At 43.4% G+C, this 21,827-nt stretch overlaps 2 protein-coding genes across 3 annotated transcripts in view; one reads left to right on the top strand and one right to left on the bottom strand.

Annotated features, from left to right (window-relative positions):
- Positions 1 to 3,236, top strand: part of LOC106584299 (phospholipid-transporting ATPase IF) — a 62,191-nt gene extending 58,955 nt beyond the window's left edge. For both annotated transcript variants that reach the window (XM_082968003.1, XM_082968002.1), the window contains one exon: positions 1,817 to 3,236. Coding sequence is in view for 1 of the 2 variants with exons in the window: in XM_082968002.1 (XP_082824128.1) it covers positions 1,817 to 1,898 (82 nt within the window). In the remaining variant the exon portion in view is untranslated. The remainder of the gene's footprint in view (positions 1 to 1,816) is intronic.
- Positions 3,237 to 3,339: 103 nt separating this feature from the next.
- LOC106584300 (methylcrotonoyl-CoA carboxylase subunit alpha, mitochondrial) lies at positions 3,340 to 21,685 on the bottom strand. The gene is made up of 19 exons (XM_014169384.3): positions 21,380 to 21,685; positions 20,662 to 20,705; positions 18,897 to 19,036; positions 18,718 to 18,813; positions 18,462 to 18,583; positions 18,194 to 18,341; positions 17,950 to 18,071; positions 17,746 to 17,857; positions 16,434 to 16,515; positions 16,140 to 16,267; positions 14,429 to 14,612; positions 14,208 to 14,317; positions 13,902 to 14,118; positions 7,640 to 7,726; positions 5,545 to 5,594; positions 5,309 to 5,446; positions 4,954 to 5,058; positions 4,555 to 4,626; positions 3,340 to 4,408 (listed from the first exon to the last, which is right to left on the bottom strand). The coding sequence occupies exons 1-19, from the start codon at positions 21,430 to 21,432 to the stop codon at positions 4,292 to 4,294; spliced, it is 2,127 nt and encodes a 708-aa protein (XP_014024859.1). The 5' UTR covers positions 21,433 to 21,685; the 3' UTR covers positions 3,340 to 4,291.
- Between the last annotated feature and the right edge of the window lie 142 nt (positions 21,686 to 21,827).

A 21,827-nucleotide genomic window follows, 5' to 3' on the forward strand; every position in this document is an offset into this window, starting at 1 on the left:
ATATTTGTGTCATTCTCAAAACTTTTGGCCACGACTGTACTCTTGGTCTCTGACTTGCCAAAGTTTGTTATACTGTATGTGTGTATCTATGGACAATGACAGCATGATGCCAGTGTAATGCTTTCTCAGCCCCTTCCTTGTCTGCCCACACATCTACTTCACACCCTCACTCTCTCAACAGTGAGGTGAGATGAGCACTCAGAAAGAAAATAGTCAAAGTTAGACTGAGACTTGTTCCGGCCTTAATGCTAGGATACTGCCAGTGCACGGTGGGAGAGAGACCCCACCATCGGCCATACTCGCTGACTGGCAGCATGGCAGTACATCAGCCCTACTTTACTGTACCCTGTATTGTTACTGAATGATGCTTGTGTTTTGACATGCTGCAGTGTTTGGTGTCGGTGTGCCTAAGCTGAAACACGGGGACCACACTCCCTGACAGAGATGTACTGGAAAACCGTAGTCTCAAAACGAGAATAGGAGTCTTTTTGCTATTTATTTGATAAAGTGAAGTATTTGAAGCCTTAGGTGCTTTTGAGAAGAGAACTGTCTTGTTGCATGGGGCTGCCTTTGGTATTATGTATGCTGAGTAACCAGACCTTATGTGTTCACGTGTGTCCTGATCTTTTCTATAACGGTCCTCCTCCTGCTTTGCTGCACTTTGTCTGAACCTCTCGTCGTTGCCGCTCTGTCTAAAATCTAGATATTCAACTTCCCCCATCTACGTTATTCATATGCAGCTGTTATATCACCTTGGCGTCACTATTCAATCTAATATTCTGCTGCTTGCCTGGTTTTCTGTTCTGATAGATCGCCATAGACAATGGACTAATAGCTTGATATCAAGTGCGAGTACCACTAGACTAGACAATTCACACCAACATACACATTTATCAAGAAATACCTATTTTTGAAGTCATACAGCACCATGTACATACAAGATCTTAAAACGGTTGTCTTTGTCTTATAATCCATATAGCATGCATAGGGTATTGATACTTGTGATGCAAAGATGATAAAATGGGTATAGTGAGGAACAAGATGATTTATTATATTCTACAGGAGTCTGAATATGGTTGAGATATGGCAAGTCCCTACTATGCCCCCTGGTGGCAATGTTAGTTTATACAGGCTGATAGATCGGAAGGGGCCTTGTGCCTTTCCCGAAGGACAGTTGAGAGCCCTCTTTTCAAGGGCTCTTTATTAGATATGTATTTTACTATAAATATGCACATATTTAAGATGTCTTCGATATATTGATTATATGATATTTTCCTATTAGCAGTAGGTAGTCAGTGTAAATTGTTCACATGTATAGCCAAGGTCTGAGCTTCATATCATTCAAAGAAACAGTATTTAGTATACCTGGTTATGCATATAGTGACATTACTGAGAGGAGGAAGTTGACAGTTTGTGTCATCCATGTTAAATCATCCTGTACTAACCCTCACTGTAATCACCCTATTCTCTCTCCTCCTTTTGAGTTGAACTCTGTTTGCTTGTGCTGCTACCCGTGTAGATTGAAGTGTAGGGCAGGAAACAAGTCTGGTGACAGGGCAGGAAACCAATAGAAGATGAGCAGAATGACAGGGTTTCAGTTCCAAGGCAGGGCCTCCTCATATTAATACAGATAAGGTCTTCAACTACTCCTGTACCATCACCCTACTGTACCATGCCATGGCAAGATGGATGTCACAGCCAACAGTAAATAAAAGGGTATTTTAGGCAGGTCCGAGATGGATTGAAGCACCTAAGGCAGGTTTTCAGCTTAGTCCTCCTCCCATACCCCTCACTCCTCTGTCGTTGATGCTTTTAGATCATGGAGCGACTCGGACCCCTTCTATTCCAACGATCGGAGCATCTTGACGCTCGCACCCATGGAGGCCGCTCATTGCTAAGGTAGCAGAGAGCAGTAGTGCCACCCTGCCACACGGAGAGGAACTACTCACCATACAGCCCAGGGCTGACCAGCAATGACATGATGCTTTGCACCACCACTTTGAGAGATGCTACATGGGCCTCTGTTCTCTTCCTGTAAATAATAAAAGGGAATAAGATGGTACCAAAGATGAAATAATGTCAGACTTGAGTGAAAAAGAACATGGTCTACTTCTTTACGCCTGTAGGTTAGTGTTGCTGCTGCTTCACCTGACTGTGGAAGGCCTGCCATCTTTCCTGAGGAAATTAGGTGGGCCTCGTTATAGCCATATCCTCCATTTTACGACCTGATTTTTCAAGGTATGAAAATGTGAAAGCAGTTGGATGATCAGGTCTCGAGACTGCTTTTTTTGATAACTGTCCCTAAAATATGCCTTTTCTGCAGATTGTTAGTAGTACGTTTGTTCAGAAATGTCAAGAGAATGTCCATTTAATAGCTCCCAATGAGATATTAAATAGCTGTCAAAGCATATGGCTTGCACATATTACAGTTCTTGTTTAAAATCCCAAATATTGTTATTTTCCTTCCATTGCTAATTACCATTGAAATCATGTTTTTGTTTGTGTGTCTTTCCCCCCTATGCTATTAACCACTTCATGTTTGTTTGCGTATTTATTTCCATCACCTGACTGAACTCAACTGCATCCTATCTTTTGGGGCCTTTGGCCCACAATAACGGAAATGCCAGAGTCGAGTCTAGAGGGTCATTGAGACAACCGTTTTAAACTTGCTATCAATGACCGTGACTTATGCACATCACCCGCACACACAGATTTATTCGAATATGGCCCAAGTTCATATAAAATCGTGGGAATTATTTGGTTGCCATTTGTAGCGGTTACCTCATCAGCTTGAAGTGGGAGACACTGAAATGTCCAAGTAGTCAGTGGAGCTTTTTTTTCTTTGCACGGTACCAATATTTGTAAGTACATCTGGCACGATTTAGTCACTCTGGCGAAGTATACTTAGTGTACTAGTATGCTACGGTTATCATTTGTCAGTTTTATATATGTAGCTTTTAGTTCAGATGGTGAATACTGGCTTGAGGCCAAATTTGACAAAGAGCTTCTAATCATGCCACTCAATAAGAGGTGTTTGAATATTGAAGTCTCCATTTTCATTGGCAATAAGGATGCATCTGCACTAGGGACAATGAAGTCAGCTGTTCATGTTCCTATCTCTTGATCATGTTAATTTAAAAAAAAGTTCTGTTACTCACCTGTCAGTGAAACGGTTTCATTGCTGATGTTTAAAGCAAATTCTGTTTACTGAATAAATGTTTTTAAAAAGCATGTAACCTTTGTCCTTTCCAGCAGATCGTGTATGCAACTAATATATACACACACACACACACAACTTTGACCAGCATAGTAGTATACCTCTATAAAACCACAGAATGAGACATTTAGAGAAAGTTTATCTGAAATGATCTTTTAGAAAAACAATGACAACCCTCAGCTAATTACAAATCAATGTGAATAATGCATTACTGAATGGATGACCGCACAGTTTAGTAGACATTCATAACTCACCACAGGACTGTGTGCTTGCGGGGATTCAACACTAACGCTGACATATTACAACACCGATAAAAACATGTGCTCTGGCCCTTCTCTCTTCTTGGTTATTTGATGGTCAATCTTTTTTGTATGTCACACGATGAGAGATGACCGTGTTAAATGAATTCAGATGACAGGCCATCTTTGCCCTGGTATTAGCTATTGGACTGTAAAGTAACCAGATTCTGGTCATTAAACACAACATGGTGGGCTTGTGAGGCGAGGCTATTAGCAGCAAATGGCCCTTATTTGAATTTCACAGCCTGGAGTGAATCTGAATCATGAGATGTAGCCTGAGTGCTAGACCTTTGTGCTATCATGCCAACTCCTTATCATTAAAGCATGTTTGGCTTGACAAGAGCATATGGGACCAGGCTATAGTGAAGCTAGAAAAAGAAAAGTTTGAAGGAGAGGAAGAACACTCACCAAAAAGCTAGTGGTTTAGTAGTTACAGTAGTACCATGAGCCAAGCTGCATAGAGAAACAGACTACAAGAGCACTTTGCAGAGGACACTACAAAAGCCAGATGTCTACTTTAATACAGCCATCTGAAAATGTAAGATAAAATAACCCAAAGCAAATATACCAGTATTGTTAAATCTACATTTGCCACAACTCAAAGGGAATTTTCTGGCATCTCATACTGTGTACAGTGTGATCCACATGGACCTGTAGTGTGTTCCTGTAGGATGGTACAGCAGTTTGCGACCCCTATAGTAAATGCCTCTTTCCTATGATTTCTACAGTAACTCTTACAGCTTCTGAAAGTTCACACATGGATATTCACACGAGATTATTCCTCTTCAGCAGCTTCCTCAAACTCCACCAGGGCTGCGTGTCGGTTGGCCTGGGAGCCCTCCTTGAAAAACACCTTCTTGATAACTCCAGCTTTAGGTGCTCGGATGGTGTGCTGCAGAGAGCGAGAGAACACAGTCTGAGGACCCACAGTTCATTTACAGCACAATATAAGTGGCTACAGGGTTCGAAAAGTCAACGTGGGTGAGCGAGTGTGTGGGTTGGGAGTAGACTCCTCAGTGTAGGAAATGACAAGCTCACCTCCATTTTCATGGCATTCATCACCATCAAGGCGTCTCCAATTTGCACAGTGTCTCCTGCCTTCACCAGCACCTAGAGGAAGAGGAGATAATATATGGCCCTGTTAGGACAGGAGTCTCAATGTCTGTTTTTCCACAACTGACATTTATCAATTGGCACGTCTGAACGAAGCACACCATGTCATCAATAGGAGGTACAGATTAAATAATGTGCTGACATTAGCTGCTGAGTGAGCTAATATCCCATGAATCAGCATGCCTGAGTGCTAACTGACCATCTGGAAGGAAATCATATCCCAGAGCAACATATTAAAGATCATCTGTCAGCGTGGCTGGGTCAGCTTTTATAGACAGAAATAATGGTGGTGAGAGAGAAAAGGGATGATCCATAATTTATTACCTTCTCAATGGTCCCGGTCATAGGTGCCACAGCTCCTCCCTGTGCTCCTGTGCTCACACCAGCCAGGAACTTGGGCACTGGAACGCTCACCTCTGCGCTGCCCTCCTGATGGGGAGAAGAGGATGGATTAGAGGACCTGAGAAGGAAAGTGACAGTGTTCTAGAGCAGGGTCCTGGGGCCCTACCTGGGTGCACGTTTTTTTGCCCTAGCACTACACAGCTGATTCAAATAACCAAGTCATCAAGTTTTGATTATTTGAATCAGATGTGTAGTGCTAGGGCAAAAACCAAAACGTGCTTCCAGGGGGCCCCAGGACCAAGTTTGAGAAACCCTGCTGTAGTGGAGCGAGACTCACCATAGAAAAGAGGTATACTGTGTTATCAAGGATGACCAGTTTGGGCCGGGACTTCACCCCGTTGACAGAGCAGTGCAGGAATGATGTCTGTCCCTCTGTCTCCACCTCCCCTGACACCTGGAACACTTCCCCTCCAATCTGATGAAGGGGACAAAACCCATCAGTTGCAAATCATGTGCCACAGAGAACTTAGACATATGGCAATTTTTACAACACAACACACACAGAACATGTACCTCCATAGAGTAAGTCCCATCTGAATTGTACGTAACCGTTACTTCCACTTCTGCAGAGGAAAAAAAGTTGTGTGTGAAGTCTTTCCTCTGCCACTTGATTAATGGACTCAGATTTGCCTTTATAGAAAATGCATATGATGTTAACCTAAAGATTTTTTTTGTATGGACATAAAACATGAATAACTTTTTTCCTCAGTGGAAATGACATACATTTCATGTGACAAGTAAACAAAAAGCAGATTAAAAGCTCTTAAAGTACTTTTCTCTGTATTAAAATAAATATTCTCAGCAACAGTGAAACATGAGGATGAGAGTGACTAATGATGTCATATGGACTGCTGAAAGTTCAATTATAGTGAGGAGATTGGCTTGCTTATAGACTGGGAGGAATCAGACACACTAATTAATCAATGTCATTACCACATGAATTACTTAAAACAGTCATTAGAATAAGGTCTAGGAGGACAGACTTCGGCTCCTCATCAACATGAAGATTGACTTAGCATTTCAATCAAACCAGGTTCTACTGGCTGCTTTCTCTATGACAGTGTTCACCAACTAGTCGATCGTGATCGACCTTCTAGGCATTCCTAGTCGATCTGCAAACATATCTGTAAAAATCCCAAACGATAAAGCCTTGCGTTACTATTTTTTTTGTCTCACATTGTTGGCAGTAAGTTCACCCGATTCAGCTGCCCTGTGCACCGGGTAGGCAAAGTATTCCCATTTATAACCATTTTCATGTCTGAAGGTACCAACTCTGCCTTCCGGCGGTCCCAGAGAGCAAATCAAGTGCACTATAGGCCTTCCTCTGGCCCATTGGATGGCTCAGAATACTGTTTCTGCAGTAACGTAGCAGGCGTTATTGAAAGCTACAGCACAGTTGATAGCCTACTGTGAGATTTAAAAACGTTTAAAACCATGACTAGAGAGAGACTGTCAAAGAATACAGCAAAGAGCTGCTGGTTTTGAGTGACTGCATGGTTTAAGTTTTTACTCAGCACTGGCAACACTTTTTATTCAACACTTTTATAAGCAATAAAATGCGCGTTCTTCCTACTTCCACTCACGCTACAACCAGCACTGCAGCTGTAATTAATGAGTAGGAACATGTATCGATAGGCTTGTTTTATTATTAGTGGCTTGGGTCTTTTTTTAATAGAGGCACTTTCTCTGTTCATAGGAGTAAGAACATGAATTTGTGTAATAATGCGGTGCGACTCGAGTTTCGCCATCAGCTGGAAGACAGTGTCCCTTTTTGGTCAGTGTCAGCAGAGGAAAGGGAGAGCGGAGGGACATTGAGAGGCGGACCCTCAGTCTGCTGCTCTTTCCCTTCGCTGAGACTGATGATGGCACCATCAGCCCCGTAAAATAAAAATGTAAATGTATGCTCACTCAGCTGTGCCTAACAAGTAATACAACAACTGATCTATTACCGGTGTGATGATATTGTCTACATCAAATTTCGAAATATATATATATTTTTAAAAATGGTCTGAACAACAATGCACTAGCAGGGCAATTCAAGCACAGTATTGGGCCTATAGCCTACTGCAGGGATCCCCAAATTTGGCCCGCGAGTTGTTTTATTTGTCCCCCCAAGTTCTGAGAATGTATTTATTTATTTTGCATAAGACTAAAAACACCAGGAAATCAGCTCTAAGTGATTTTAATTTTGTAAAAATCGGTTCCAAAGTATTCACACATAATAAAAGAGACACATGATCGTATACAAATGTAAGCAAGGTTTGAGAAATTATGTTTTAGTCAAATATATTTCTTTGGGCGTTTTGCAGTCTACAAATGATTTGTAATTCTGATCCAGCCCCCCGACCATCCGCGCAAGAATTTATAAAACAATTGTCCTGCGGTTGAATCTACAGTAGTTGATGATGATCCCTGGCCTACCGCAAAACTCAATGCTACAATACTGTTTTCAATAGGATAATGTTGCATAGGCTTACGCTTTTTGTGTCATGAACCAAAAACTCTGAGCTGTAGATCTGGGCATTCATTTTAACTCAGAAAGTGAACTTGACTCAGAAAAGGCTGGTGACCACTGGTCTATGACCTGGTGAAGGAGGTTCGGACTCACTAGTTTCACCCAGGTGGAGGGTCATATTCCTACTGTATAGGATGTTCACCCTCCGGCCATTACTGGAGGCAAAAGGAGAGAAGGGATCTGCGATGGGAGAAAAGGACAGTTTAGGATCTCCTCCAACAGTTGAGTAAATCAAATCAGAGTTTATTAGTCACATGCACAGGGTCACAGATGTACTGTAATTGCAGGGTTCAGTGCAATTCTTAAGCTCCAACAATACAGGTCAGAGATGTGAGCGAAACAATAATACCAAGTAAAATAGAATTGTGTGTGTATATTTATACACACACGAAAGTTTGGACACCCACTCATTCAAGGGTTTTTCTTTATTTTTACTATATTGCAGAATAATAGTGAAGACATCAAAACTATGAAATAACACATATGGAATCATGTAGTAAGCAAAAAAAGTTAAACCCAAATATATTTGAGATTCTTCAAAGTAGCCACCCTTTTCCTCGATGACAGCTTTGTACACTCTTAGCATTCTCTCAACCAGCTTCATGGGTAATGCTTTTCCAACAGTCTTGAAGGAGTTCCCACATATGCTGAGCACTTGTTGGCTGCTTTTCCTTCACTCTGCGGTCCAACTCATCCCAAACCATCTCAATTGGGTTGAGGTCAGGTCATCTGATGCAGCACTCCATCACTCATCTTCTAATTCAAAATGTAGCCCTTACACAGCCTGGAGGTGTCTTGGGTCAATGTCCTGTTGAAAAACAAATGATAGTCCCACTAAGCGCAAACCAGATGGGATGGCGGATCGCTGCAGAAGGCTGTGGTAGCCATGCTGGTTGAATTCTAAATAAATGTCAGACAGTGTCACCAGCAAAGCACCCCCACACAATTACACCATCTACTCCATGCTTCATGGTGGGAACCACAGATCAATTCAAATTTTATTTGTCACATGCACCGAATATAAGAGGTGTAGACCTTAGTGAAATGCTTACTTACAAGCCCTTTACCACAAAAAGTAAGAACAACAAATAATTAAAGAGCAGTAGTAAATAACAATAGTGGGGCTATACACAGTGGGTACCGGTACAGAGTCAATGTGCGGGGGCACCGGTTAGTTGAGGTAACATGTACATGTAGGTACAGTTATTAAAGTGACAAACAGATAATAAGAGAGTAGCATCAGCGTAGAAGAGGGTGGGGGCAATGCAAATAGTCTGGGTTGCCATTTGATTAGCTGTTCAGGAGCCTTATGGCTTGGGGGGGGTAGAAGCTGTTTAGAAGCTTCTTGGACATACTTGGCGCTCCGGTACCGCTTGCCATGCAGTAGCAGAGAGAACAGTCAATGACTAGGGTGGCTTGAGTCTTTGACAATTTTTAGGGCCTTCATCTGACACCGCCTGGTATAGAGGTCCTGGATGGCAGGAAGCTTGGCCCCGGTGATGTACGGGGGGCCATACACACTACCCTTTTTAGTGCCTTGCAGTTGGAGGCCGAGCATTTGCCATACCAGGCAGTGATGCAACCCATCAGGATGCGCTCGATGGTGCAGCTGTAAAATCTTTTGAGGATCTGAGGACCCATGCCAAATCTTTTCAGTCTCCTGAGAGGGAATAGGTTTTGTCGTGCCCTCTTCATGACTGTCTTGGTGTGCTTGGACCATGTTAGTTTGTCGGTGATGTGAACGCCAAAGAATTTGAAGCGCTCAACCTGTTCCACTACAGCCCCGCCGGTGAGAATGGGGGCGTGCTCGGTCCTCCTTTTCCTGTAGTTCACGATCACCTCCTTTGTCTTGATCACATTGAGGGAGAGGTTGTTGTCCTTGCACCACACAGTCAGGTCTCTGACCTCCTCCCTATTGGCCGTCTCTTCGTTGTTGGTGATCAGGCCTAGCACTGTTGGGTCATCAGCAAACTTAATGATGGTACTGGAGTCATGCAGTCATGAGGGAACTGGGCATACAGGAGGGGACTGAGCACGTAACCCTGAGGGGCCCCCGTGATGAGGATCAGTGTGGCGTATGTGTTGATACCTACCCTTACCACCTGGGGGCGGTCCGTCAGGAAGTCCAGGATCCAGTTGCAGAGCGAGGTGTTTAGTTCCAGGGTCCTTAGCTTAATGATGAGCTTTGTGGGCACTATGGTGTTGAACGCTGAGTTATAGTCAATGAATAGCATTCGCACATAGGTGTTCCTTTTGTCCAGGTGTGAAAGGGCAGTGTGGAGTGCAATAGAGATTGCATCATCTGTGGATCTATTTGTGGTATGCAAATTGTTGGTGCGGCATGCAACACGTTAGCTAGCAGGACGGAAGGCAAAGGCAGATTAGCCACTCGTCACCAGATCCTCACAAGGCACCCTGATCTTTTTCCACAAAATCTCAGTTTCCTTCTCCAGCGAATGAAGGAGATCTGGGCTGGTCAGGTGTCTGTAGTATATCAATCCCATCTGACTCATTGAAGAAAAACTCTGTCTAATCTGAGGGGAGTAATCACAGTTCTGATGTCCAGAAGCTCTTTTCAGTGATAAGAGACAGTCATTATGTACAAAACAAGTTAAACAACAACAAAAAAACACCCAAAATAGCATGGTTGGTTAAGAGCCGATAAGACGGCAGCCATCCCCTCCGGCGCCATCATGAACATGCGGAGATCATCCGTTCACCTACTCTGTGTCTCACGAAGACACGGCGGTTGGAACCAAAAATCTCAAAATTGGACTCAGATTTCTACCAGTCTATTTATTGTCCATTGCTCATGTTTCTTGGCCAAAGAAAGTCTCCTCTTATTATTATTAGTTGTGTCCTTTAGTAGTGGTTTCTTTGCAGCAATTCGACCATGAAGGCCTGATTCACACAGTCTCCTCTGAACAGTTGATGATGTGTCTGTTACTTGAACTCTGAAGAATTTATTTGGGCTAATATTTCTGAGGCTGGTAACTCTAATAAACTTATCCTCTGCAGCAGAGGTAACTATGGGTCCTCCTTTCCATTGGCGGTCCTCATGAGAGCCAGTTTCATCATAGCGCTTAATGGTATGGTTTCTGCGACTGCACTTGAAGAAACGTTAAACGTTCTTGAAATTTTCCAGATTGACTGACCTTCATGTCTTAAAGTAATGATGGACCGTCGTTTCTCTTTGCTTATTTGAGCTGTTCTTGCCATAATATGGACTTTTACCAAATAGGGCCATCTTCGATATACCACTCAAACTTTGTCACAAGACAACTGATTGCCTCAAACACATTAAGGAAAGAAATTCAATAAGGCACACCTGTTCATTGAAATGCAATCCAGGTGAAGCTGGTTGAGAGAATGCCAAGAGTGTGCAAAGCTGTCATCAAGGCAAAGGGTGGCTACTTTAAAGATTCTCAAATATAAAATATATTTTGATTTGTTTAACACTTTTTTGGTTACTACATGATTCCATGTGTGTCATTTAATAGTTTTGATGTCTTCACCATTCTTCAATGTAGAAAATAGTATAAAAATAAAGAAAAGCCCTTGAATGAGTAGATGTGTCAACTTTTGACTGGTACTGTATGACGTACAGTTGAAGTCGGAAGTTTACATAAACAAGTTTTAAAGACTCCAACCTAAGTGTTTCAACTACTCCACAAATTTCTTGTTAACAAACTATAGTTTTGGTAAGTCGGTTAGGACATCTACTTTGTGCATGACAAGTCATTTTTCCAACAGTTGTTTACAGACAGATTATTTCACTGTATCACAATTCCAGTGACTGTGCCTTTAAACAGCTTGGGAAATTCCAGAAAATGATGTCATGGCTTTAGAAGCTTCTGATAGGCTAATTGACATTTTATTCAATAGGAGGTGTACGTGTGGATGTATTTCAAGGCCTACCTTCAAACTCAGTGCCTCTTTGCTTGACATGATGGGAAAATCAAAAGAAATCAGCCAAGACCTCAGAAAAAAAATTGTAGACCTCCACAAGTCTGGTTCATCCTTGGGAGCAATTTCCAAACGCCTGAAGGTACCATGTTCATCTGTACAAACAATAGTACGCAAGTATAAACACCATGGGACCACGCAGCCGTCATACCGCTCGGGAAGGAAACGCGTTCTGTCTCCTAGAGATGAACGTATTTTGGTGTGAAAAGTGCCAATCAATCCCAGAACAACAGCAAAGGACCTTGAGAAGATGCTGGAGGAAACAGGTACAAAAGTATCTATATCCACAGTAAGACGAGTCCTATATCGACATAACCTGAAAGGCCGCTCAGCAAGGAAGAAGCCACTGCTCCAAAACTGCCATTACAAAAGCCAGACTACGGTTTGCAACTGCACATGGGGACCAAGATCGTACTTTTTGGAGAAATGTCCTCTGGTCTGACGAAACAAAAATAGAACCGTTTGGCCATAATGACCATCGTTATGTTTAGAGGAAAAAGTGGGAGGCTTGCAAGCCGAAGAACACCATCCCAACCGTGAAGCACGGAGTTGGCAGCATCATGTTGTGGGGGTGCTAAGCTGCAGGAGGGACTGGTGCACTTCACAAAATAGATGGCATCATGAGGAAAGAAAATTATGTGGATATATTGAAGCAACATCTCAAGACATCAGTCAGGAAGTTAAAGCTTAGTCGCAAATCGGTCTTCCAAATGGACAATGACCCCAAGCATACGTCCAAAGTTGTGGCAAAATGGCTTAAGGACAACAAAGTCAAGGTATTGGAGTGGCCATCACAAAGCCCTGACCTCAATCCTATAGAAAATTTGTGGGCAGAACTGAAAAAGCGTGTGCGAGCAAGGAGCCTACAAACCTGACCCAGTTACACCAGCTCTGTCAGGAGGAATGGGCCAAAATTCACCCAACTTATTGTGGGAAGCTTGTGGAAGGCTACCCGAAACGTTTGACCCAAGTTAAACAATTTAAAAGCAATGCTACCAAATACTAATTGAGTGTATTGTAAACTTCTGACCCACTGGGAATGTGATGAAAGAAATAAAAGCTGAAATAAATCACTCAACTATTATTCTGACATTTCACATTCTTAAAATAAAGTGGTGATCCTAACTGACCTAAGACAGGGAATTTTTACTAGGATTAAATTTGGCTCAGGTATATGTACATATGCACGCACACACTATACAAAAGTATGTGGACACCCCTTCAAATTAGTGGATTCAGCCATTTCAGCCACACCTGTTGCTGACAGGTGTATAACATCTCCATAGACAAACATTGGCAGTAGAACGGCCTTACTGAAGAGCTCAGTGACATTCAACATGGCACCATCATAGGATGCAACCTTTCCAACAAGTCAGTTTGCCAAACTGTAAAACCCCGGTCAACTGTAAGTGCTGTTATTGTGAAGTGTAAACGTCTACGAGCAACAACGGCGCAGCCGCAAAGTGGTAGGCCACACAAGCTCACAAAATGGGACCGCCGAGTGCTGAAACGCATAAAAATTGTCTGCCCTCGGTTGCAACACTCACTACCGAGTTCCAAACTGACTCTGGAAGCAACGTCAGCACAATAACTGTTCGTCGGGAGCTTCATGAAATGGGTTTCCATGGCCGAGCAGCTGCACACAAGCCTAAGATCACCATACGCAATGCCAAGCGTCGGCTGGAGTGGTGTAAAGCTTGCCGCTATTGGACTCCAGAGCAGTGTAAACGAGTTCTTTGAATCACGCTTCACCATCTGGCATTCTGACGAACAAATCTGGGTTTGGCGGATGCCAGAATGCTACCTGCCCCAATGCATAGTGCCAACTGTAAAGTTTGGAGGAGGAATAATGGTCTGGGGCTGTTTTGCATGGTTCGGGCTAGGCCCCTTAGTTCCAATGAAGGGAAATCTTAATGCTACAGTATACAATGACATTCTAGACGATTTTGTGCTTCCAACTTTGTTTCCTGTTTCAGCATGACAATGCCCCTGTGCACAAAGCGAAGACCATACAGAAATGGTTTATAAAGATCGGTGTGGAAGAACTTGACTGGCCTGCACAGAGCCCTGACCTCAATCCCATCAAAAACCTTTGTGATGAATTGGAACGCCGACTGTGAGACAGGCCTAATCGCCCAACATCAGTGCCCAACCTCACAAATGCTTGTGACAGAAAATCAGCAAGTCCCCCGCAGCAATGTTCCAACATCTAATGGGAAGCCTTCCCAGAAGAGTGGATGCTGTTATAGCAGCAAAGGGGGGGGATCAACTCCATATTAATGGCCATGATTTTGGAATGAGATGTTCGACGAGCAGGTGTCCACATACTTTTCGTCATGTAGCGTAGTTCTCAGTGACCTGTAAAGACAGGCCTGTTGTTGTTCCTCACCGTTGGACTGGTCTCTGAAGGTCTGGGTGCTGGCCCTCTCTCTGAGCAGCAGGCCCAGGGCAGCCTGACACAGTGTGGCCCTGGAGGGAGGGATGGGTTTAGGGAACAGCTGCTCATAGTGCTGGGGGATGAAGCTGGTGGTCACATTCCCCGCTTCAAACTCTGGATGTCCAGACAGACTCAGCAGGAAGTCAATGTTGGTGTTGAGGCCTACGATCTGCCGGGATCAGTGGTCATAAGTCAATGAAAAGTCTCTGACAGAAACAGAAATGGGATGTGTCCAGTGTGTGTATATAATGCTCTTACGTTGTACTGGCGTAGACAGTATCTGAGCTTCTTCAGAGCAGCAGATCGGTCTTCTCCCCACACCACCAGTTTAGCGATCATGGGGTCGTAGTGGGCTGACACTTCATCTCCTGAGAACACAGACAGGTACAGCATCACTATGTGGTTATATCAAGAGTTCTGTCTGACAGTCTAGCGTAAAATAGGTGTAAGTAGTCACAGGTAAGCTGGGTGTACTGTACCTTCCCTGACGCCCGTCTCGATGCGTGTGTATTCGTCTGCCAGGGGTGTAGACAGATGAAGGAGGGGTCCTGCCCCAGGGAGGAAGTCGTTGTTGGGGTCCTCAGCGTATATCCTGGCCTCAAACGAATGGCCCATCAGTTCAATCTCCTCCTGCAGGAGGGGCAGCCTCTCGCCTGCAGCCACCTGAGAGCCAAGTAGTTTATAGTTGACTCGGTTTGTCGTCTCTCTCCTGTTGCGGCTGCTTCCCACACACAAAGCCTCGCCCTGTCACTCAAGCAACACAGTTCCTCCGCATCGCTGTTAGATTCACTATAGATTTGCATGCTGTTCTGTTAGGTCAAATGCAGTCAACAGATTGATCCAAAGAAGAACGATGCTGCTTTCCATTTAGCTTTTTAATATACACTGAGTGTACAAAACATTAAGAACACTTGCTCTTTCCATGACAGACTGACCAGGTGAAAGCTATCCCTTATTGATGTCACTCGTTAAATCCACTTCAGGGGAGGAAACAGGTTAAAGAAGGATTTTTGAAGACTTATGCCAGTATCCCTGTGGAATGCTTTCGACACATTGTTGAGTCCATGCCCCGGCAAATTGAGGCTGTTCTGAGGACAAAATATTAGTTTGCATTGTATGAACATTTGGTAATGGCTGGGGTGAATCATCTCATTGATGGTTAGCTTATCTTTAGGACTGCTGTGTGATAGCATTACTGCTCTGTAATCTAACGTGGTAATCTTGTGGCTAGCTATCATTACCGCTGTGCTGCGTAACCTCAGAGAGAAAGCCCATGTTATTACTCATCTAATGTACCTCTGAATGCCCACAGTGGTGGCCAGGCTACATCACGCTACCTCAGTGTGTTGTTAATGTTTTGTACATTCAGTGTAAATAATTATATTCCTATGATTCCAACAATTCACCCAAGTGGTTTGATCTATATCACAAATCGAAAATAAAAAAAGATTGCTAAAAGATTTTCTGTCCATATCGTGGAGCCCTACATCAGGGTGGTGATTTAACAAATTGTTCATTTAATCTTTATGCAGATTAAAATCCATAATCTCTGGGATTATGAGGCCTTCTACAGGAGCTCATAAATACACTCAACACACTGAGTCTACAAAAAATTAGGAACACCTTCCTAATATTGAGTTGCACCCCCTTTTGCCCTCAGAACAGCTTCAATTCATCAGGACATGGGCTCTACAAGGTGTCGAAAGCGTTCCAAAGGGATGCTGGCCCATGTTGACTCCAATGCTTCCCACAGTTGTGTCAAGTTGGCTGGATGTCCTTTGGGTGGTGAACCATTCTTGATACACATGGGAAACTCTTGAGCGTGAAAAACCGACCAGCTTTGCAGTTCTTGACAAACTCACACCGGTGCGCCTGGCACCTACTACCATACCCCGTTCAAAGGCACTTCAGTCTTTTGTCTTGCCCATTCACCCTCTGAATGACACACACACACAATCCATATCTTAACTGTCTCAAGGCTTAAAAATCCTTCTTTAACCGGTCTCCTCCCCTTCATCGACACTGATTGAAGTGGATTTAACAAGTGACATCAATAAGGGATCATGGCTTTCACCTGGACAGTCCATGTCATGGAAAGAGCAGGTGTTCATGTTTTGTACACCCAGTGTATTACAACACATTGATGTCCCCAACCCCCTCTTTCCGATGGCATCCCTCTTTCCATCTTACCCTGAGCTGCCACTCCACCAGGTCAGTTCCAGTGATCATCTCAGACACAGGGTGCTCCACCTGCAGACGTGTGTTCATCTCCATGAAGTAGAAGTTGTGCTGTGCATCCATGATGAACTCCACAGTGCCTGCATAGAATCAGGGACATACTGTAAATGTGGTTGTCACACCGGTGCACAGGGTAGTGCAAAGGATGGGAAAGCCTCTATTTAAAACATTACAACAGATGATTTCATAACCCTCTAGTGAGTGAGTGTTCAAAGCAACAACGTTTGAGGTCCATTCTCTGCTCACCTGCTCCCACATAGTTGACGGCTTTGGCTGCTCTCACCGCTGCCTCTCCCAGTTTACACCTCACCTCCTCGCTTATACCAGGCTACAAGCACCGGTGCAAACACAAACAAAAAATAATGAACACACACACACACACACACACGGCCTAGGTTGTTCAAACCATAGTGCAGTCAAGTCTCCTATTCAGCATTTACACAGGAAACCAAGACATGTTACTTTAGAGCAAAAATCGAATGTTATTGGTCGCATGTACATATTTTGCTGATGTTATCGCGGGTCAAGTGAAATGCAGCTAGCCTAGTGGTTAGAGCGTTGGGCCAGTAACCGAAAGGTTGTTAGATCGAATCCCGAGCTGACACAGTAAAAATCTGTCGTTCTGCCACTGAGGAAGGCAGTTAACCCACTGTTCCTTGGTAGGCCGTCATTGTAAATAAGAATTTGTTCTTAACTGACTTGCCTAGTTAAATAATTAAAATGCTTATGATTCTAGCGCCGACAGTGCAGTAATACCTAACAATACACACAAATCCCAAGAAGGAATTAAGAAATATGAGAATGAGCAGTGTCAGTGTCCGGAATATAAATATACACCGAGTGCTCTCTCCATGGCAGACTGGCCAGGTGAAAGCTATGACCCCTCACCTGTTAAATCCACTTCAATCAGTGTAGATGAAGGGGAGGAGACAGGTTAAAGATGGATTTTTAAGACGAGACAATTGAGACATGGATTGTGTATACGTGTGTTCAGAGGGTGAATGGGCAAAACAAAATATTTAAGTGCCTTTGAAAAGGGTATGGTAGTACTGTAGGTGCTAGGCGCACCAGTTTGAGTGTGTTTTTCATGATCAACAGTTTCCCGTGTGTATCAAGAATGGTCCACCACCCAAAGAACATCCAGCCAACTTGACACAACTGTGGGAAGCATTGGCGTCAACATGGGCCAGAATCCCTGTGGAACGCTTTCAACACCTTGTAGAGTCCATGCCCCAACAAATTGGGGCTGTTCCGATGGAAATATTAGGAAGGTGCTCCTAATGTTTTGTACACTCAGTGTATATGTATATATGATGGTGTGTATAGACATTGTGGACAGTATATGGATAGAAAAGGTGTGTACTGCAGTAGTTCTATAGGATTAACTTTGACTATAATACAGTATGAAATGGGTAAAACAGTATGTAACATTATTACAAAAAATACCAGTGTCGAAGCAGTCTAAGGTGCAGGGTAGCGTACCGGGTAGTAGCCGGCTAGTAACAGTGACTAAAGTTCAGGGCAGGATACTGGGCGGAGTCCTGTACCCTGCACTTACCCCTGGTGCTTCCTCAATGATCTTCTGGTGCCTTCTCTGCACGCTGCAGTCCCTCTCAAACAGGTAAACAGCATTTCCATGCTGGTCCCCAAAGACCTGGACCTCCACGTGTCTGGTCAGGGAAGGAATCTGGTCACACGACATCTAAACAAGGGTATTGTCTGAATCTCCAAAACAAATAGACATACAGCGTCTTCTACATACCTGGGGTCCTCTACAAATTTCTCCACTAGCATGACGTCATCGTTGAAGGACTTGCGAGCCTCTCGTCTCGCAGACTCAAGCTGCTCATGGAAATCTTCAGCAGTGTGTGAAATGCGCATTCCCTAGATAAACCAATCAGAACCATAGGAGCCTTGAAACACAAACCACACTATCATACCATGAAACAATCATTTTGGTTTGTACATTGAGAGGTTCAAAACCGAATTTACAATATCTTACTTACTTTACCACCCCCGCCACGCACAGCCTTTATCATCACTGGGTAGCCAATCCTGACAGCCTCAGCTTGGAGCTTCTCATCCGATTGGTCCTCTCCGTGGTAACCCTCGATGATAGGAACACCCGCAGCTGACATAATGTATTTTGATGTACTAGGAAAAAGAAAAGGAATAGATTTAAGATTGAACTTTTGAATAACCCTTATTCAGATCAGACTTACAACATACAAAACTGAAAAGTGACTTGAAAAGAGAGGAGTCATTTAACTATACCTTTTGATACCCATGTCTCTGATGGCAGATGATGGAGGACCAATGAAAATGATACCCTCCTGTTTGCACGCCTCAGCAAACTCTGTATTCTCTGACAGGAAGCCATATCCCGGATGGACAGCCTATAACAAAAACACAATTACAAACATCAACTTATTCTTCAGTGATAGCCGGTATGGCGACTTTGAGAAACAGTGGATTGTCAAAATAAATGAGAACGAAAAATACTACAAATACAATACTGCACTTGACATACATGTGATCCAGATCTCTTGGCAACCTCCAAGACTTTCTCCATTGACAAGTAACTCTGCTGGGATGCAGCTGGCCCAATGTTATAGGCCTCATCTGCCTAAGGAACGAGAGAAACCTCATCAATACAGTTGCATCTACAAGCATAACACTGAGGGGTCAAAGTTGACAGCGTTGACATACCATGGCCACATGCATGGAATGACGGTCTGCATCACTGTATACTGCCACAGAGCGCACACCCATCTTCTTTGCTGTTCGCATCACACGGCAGGCAATCTCTCCTCTGTTGGCAATGAGTACTTTCTCTATCCTGCCTTGCCCTAAAGGAAAAGAGACCTGATCTATGAGTGATGTAACACGTACCAATTTAGTCAATTAAACTCAGAAAAAAAAAGAAACATCCCTTTTTCAGGACCCTGTCTTTCAAAGATAATTCGTAAAAATCCAAATAACGTCACAGATCTTCATTGTAAAGGGTATAAACACTGTTTCCCATGCTTGTTCAATGAACCATAAACAATTAATGAACATGCACCTGTGAACAGTCATTAAGACACTAACAGCTTACAGACGGTAGGCAATTAAGGTCACAGTTATGAAAACTTAGGACACTAAAGAGGCCTTTCTACTGACAAAACACCAAAACAAAGATGCCCAGGGTCCTTGCTCATCTGCGTGAATGTGCCTTAGGCATGCTGCAAGGAGGCATGAGGACTGCAGATGTGGTCAGGGCAATAAATTGCAATGTCCATACTGTGAGACGCCTAAGACAGTGCTACAGAGCGACAGGACGGACAGCTGATCGTCCTCGCAGTGGCAGACCACGTGTAACAACACCTGCACAGGATCGTTACATCCGAATGCACACCTGCGGGACAGGTACAGGATGGCAACAACAACTGCCCTTGTTACACCAGGAACGCACAATCCCTCCATCAGTGCTCAGACTGTCTGCAATAAGCTGGACAGAGCTCGTAGGCCTGTTGTAAGGCAGGTCCTCACTAGACATCACCGGCAACAACGTCGCCTATGGGCACAAACTCACCGTCGCTGGACCAGACAGAACTGGCAAAAAGAGCTCTTCACTGACGAGTCGCGGATCTGTCTCACCAGTGGTGATGGTTGGATTCGCGTTTATCGTCGAAGAAATGAGCGTTACACCGAGACCTGTACTCTGAAGCGGGATCGATTTGGAGGTGGAGGGTCCATCATGGTCTGGGGTGGTGTGTCACAGCATCATCGAACTGAGCTTGTTGTCATTGCAGGCAATCTCAACGCTGTGCGTTACAGTGAAGACATCCTCCTCTCTCATGTGGTACCCATCCTGCAGGCTCATCCTGACATGACCCTCCAGCATGACAATGCCACCAGCCATACTGCTCGTTCTGTGCGTGATTTCCTGCAAGACAGGAATGTCAGTGTTCTGCCATGGCCAGTGAAGAGCCCGGATCTCAATCCTATTGAGCACGTCTGGGACCTGTTGGATCGTAGGGTGAGGGCTAGGGCCATTCCCCCCCCCAGAAATGTCCAGAAACTTGCAGGTGGCTTGTTGGAAGAGTGGGTTAACATCTCACTGCAAGAACAGGCAAATCTGGTGCAGTTAATGAGGAGGAGATGCACTGCAGTACTTAATGCAGCTGGTGGCCACACCAGATAATGACTTACTTTTCACCCCCCCTTTGTTCAGGGACGCATTATTCCATTTCTGTTAGTCATATGTCTGTGGAACTTGTTCAGTTTATGTCTCAGTTGTTGAATCTTGTTATGTCCATACAAATATTTACACGTTAAGTTTGCTGAAAATAAAACACACTTGACAGTGAGAGGACGTTCTCTTTTTTTTGCTAAGTTTACAATGCTTCCTCTGCAGTTCAATCTAGATGGAAAGAAAAAGAGAATATTAAAATCAGCACTTCTGTGAATATTATTGTCCCATGTTACTTACCAACTGAGGCAAACCGGACAGATCCTTTGGTCCATATACATTTCCTAAGATGAGACAATCACAGGTCATTGCAGGACACAGACCTTGGTTGGACAGGTCATGTCAAGAGAGCACCTACGGTAGTTACAGCCGTTTACATAAATGAATGGCTTTCAAGGGCAGACATGCTAATTGTACCATAGTGCAGGTGGCTGCCTTCATCACAGCTGGCTAATACTCGAATCCATAATGACCATTGCTCAAAGACAATGACTATTATCTAACTAACTAGCTAGCTGATATATATGCATTAACTGAACTGCCCATTGCTTTGGAAACAAAACATTTCACCATTCAAACGGTTAAGCTAGCTGGTTTGTTAGCTGTTATGCTAAGTTAGTTACCTTTATTTAACCTTGCACAAAATCGGTGCATATTAAAAAGTAATTAGGCTAAACACGTTAGTTATGTTGAAATACACGACACAAGATAGTGACTTAGTCGTTTTGGATATATCATATTAACGTTACTTGTTTAACACTAAGATGATAACTACAATATTCTGATGCACGTTCGACTTGCTGTCTAGCGGCGCTAACTAGTTAGCTAGCTAGCCAACTGTCTAGAACAAAAAGCTATAAACATTTGTATTTTCTTCTTAGCAGCTCATTTATTTAGAATAGATAACTTGCAGTAATAGTAAACATAACACAACATATGATAAGCATTATCGACTTACTGTTGAAATATTCTTAGACCCTGTAGGGTTTGAACTTTCAGGACAGCAAACATGTCTGCTGTCTAGTTGCAGCCGATTGAGGAAATTATAAGCGTTTGCCTTTATGAAATCGATTATTTTGATTTACCAATTAAGCCTTAGCTAGTTACGATACTGCATTTTATAATAAGTATTATAAACTAGAGTTGATCGGTGGAACTGGTATTCTATGAAATTATAAAACTAAAACATGCTGTTAGTTTGGTGAAAATAACAACAAATACAGAGTTCCATTTGCTAAGACTGTCTCTCTTGTGTACCCGTAAGATGATCAACCAATAGAAAAGGTCGAGACGGAGGTGGGGTCTCTGCGTTTCCACTAGTTACCACAGCCACAAAGTAAAATCAGTCTATATCGTAAAAATGGACGAAACCCAAAATTTACTTTTTGGTCTTAATTTAATTTAAG

Source organism: Salmo salar, chromosome 23 (assembly GCF_965601325.2).
Source record: "Salmo salar chromosome 23, fSalSal1, whole genome shotgun sequence".
NCBI classification, from domain to species: Eukaryota; Metazoa; Chordata; class Actinopteri; order Salmoniformes; family Salmonidae; genus Salmo; species Salmo salar.

What these genes read in the sequence shown, in the direction of transcription:
- LOC106584300 (XM_014169384.3), bottom strand. Translation starts at nt 21,432, where the DNA reads ATGTTTGCTGTCCTGAAAGTTCAAACCCTACAGGGTCTAAGAATATTT. An exon ending in TGTCCGGTTTGCCTCAGTTG is followed by an intron (nt 19,037 to 20,661) that starts GTAAGTAACATG and finishes CTTTTCCTTTAG; the next exon opens with GGCAAGGCAGGATAGAGAAA. An exon ending in AAATTTGTAGAGGACCCCAG is followed by an intron (nt 17,858 to 17,949) that starts GTATGTAGAAGA and finishes TTCCCTGACCAG; the next exon opens with ACACGTGGAGGTCCAGGTCT.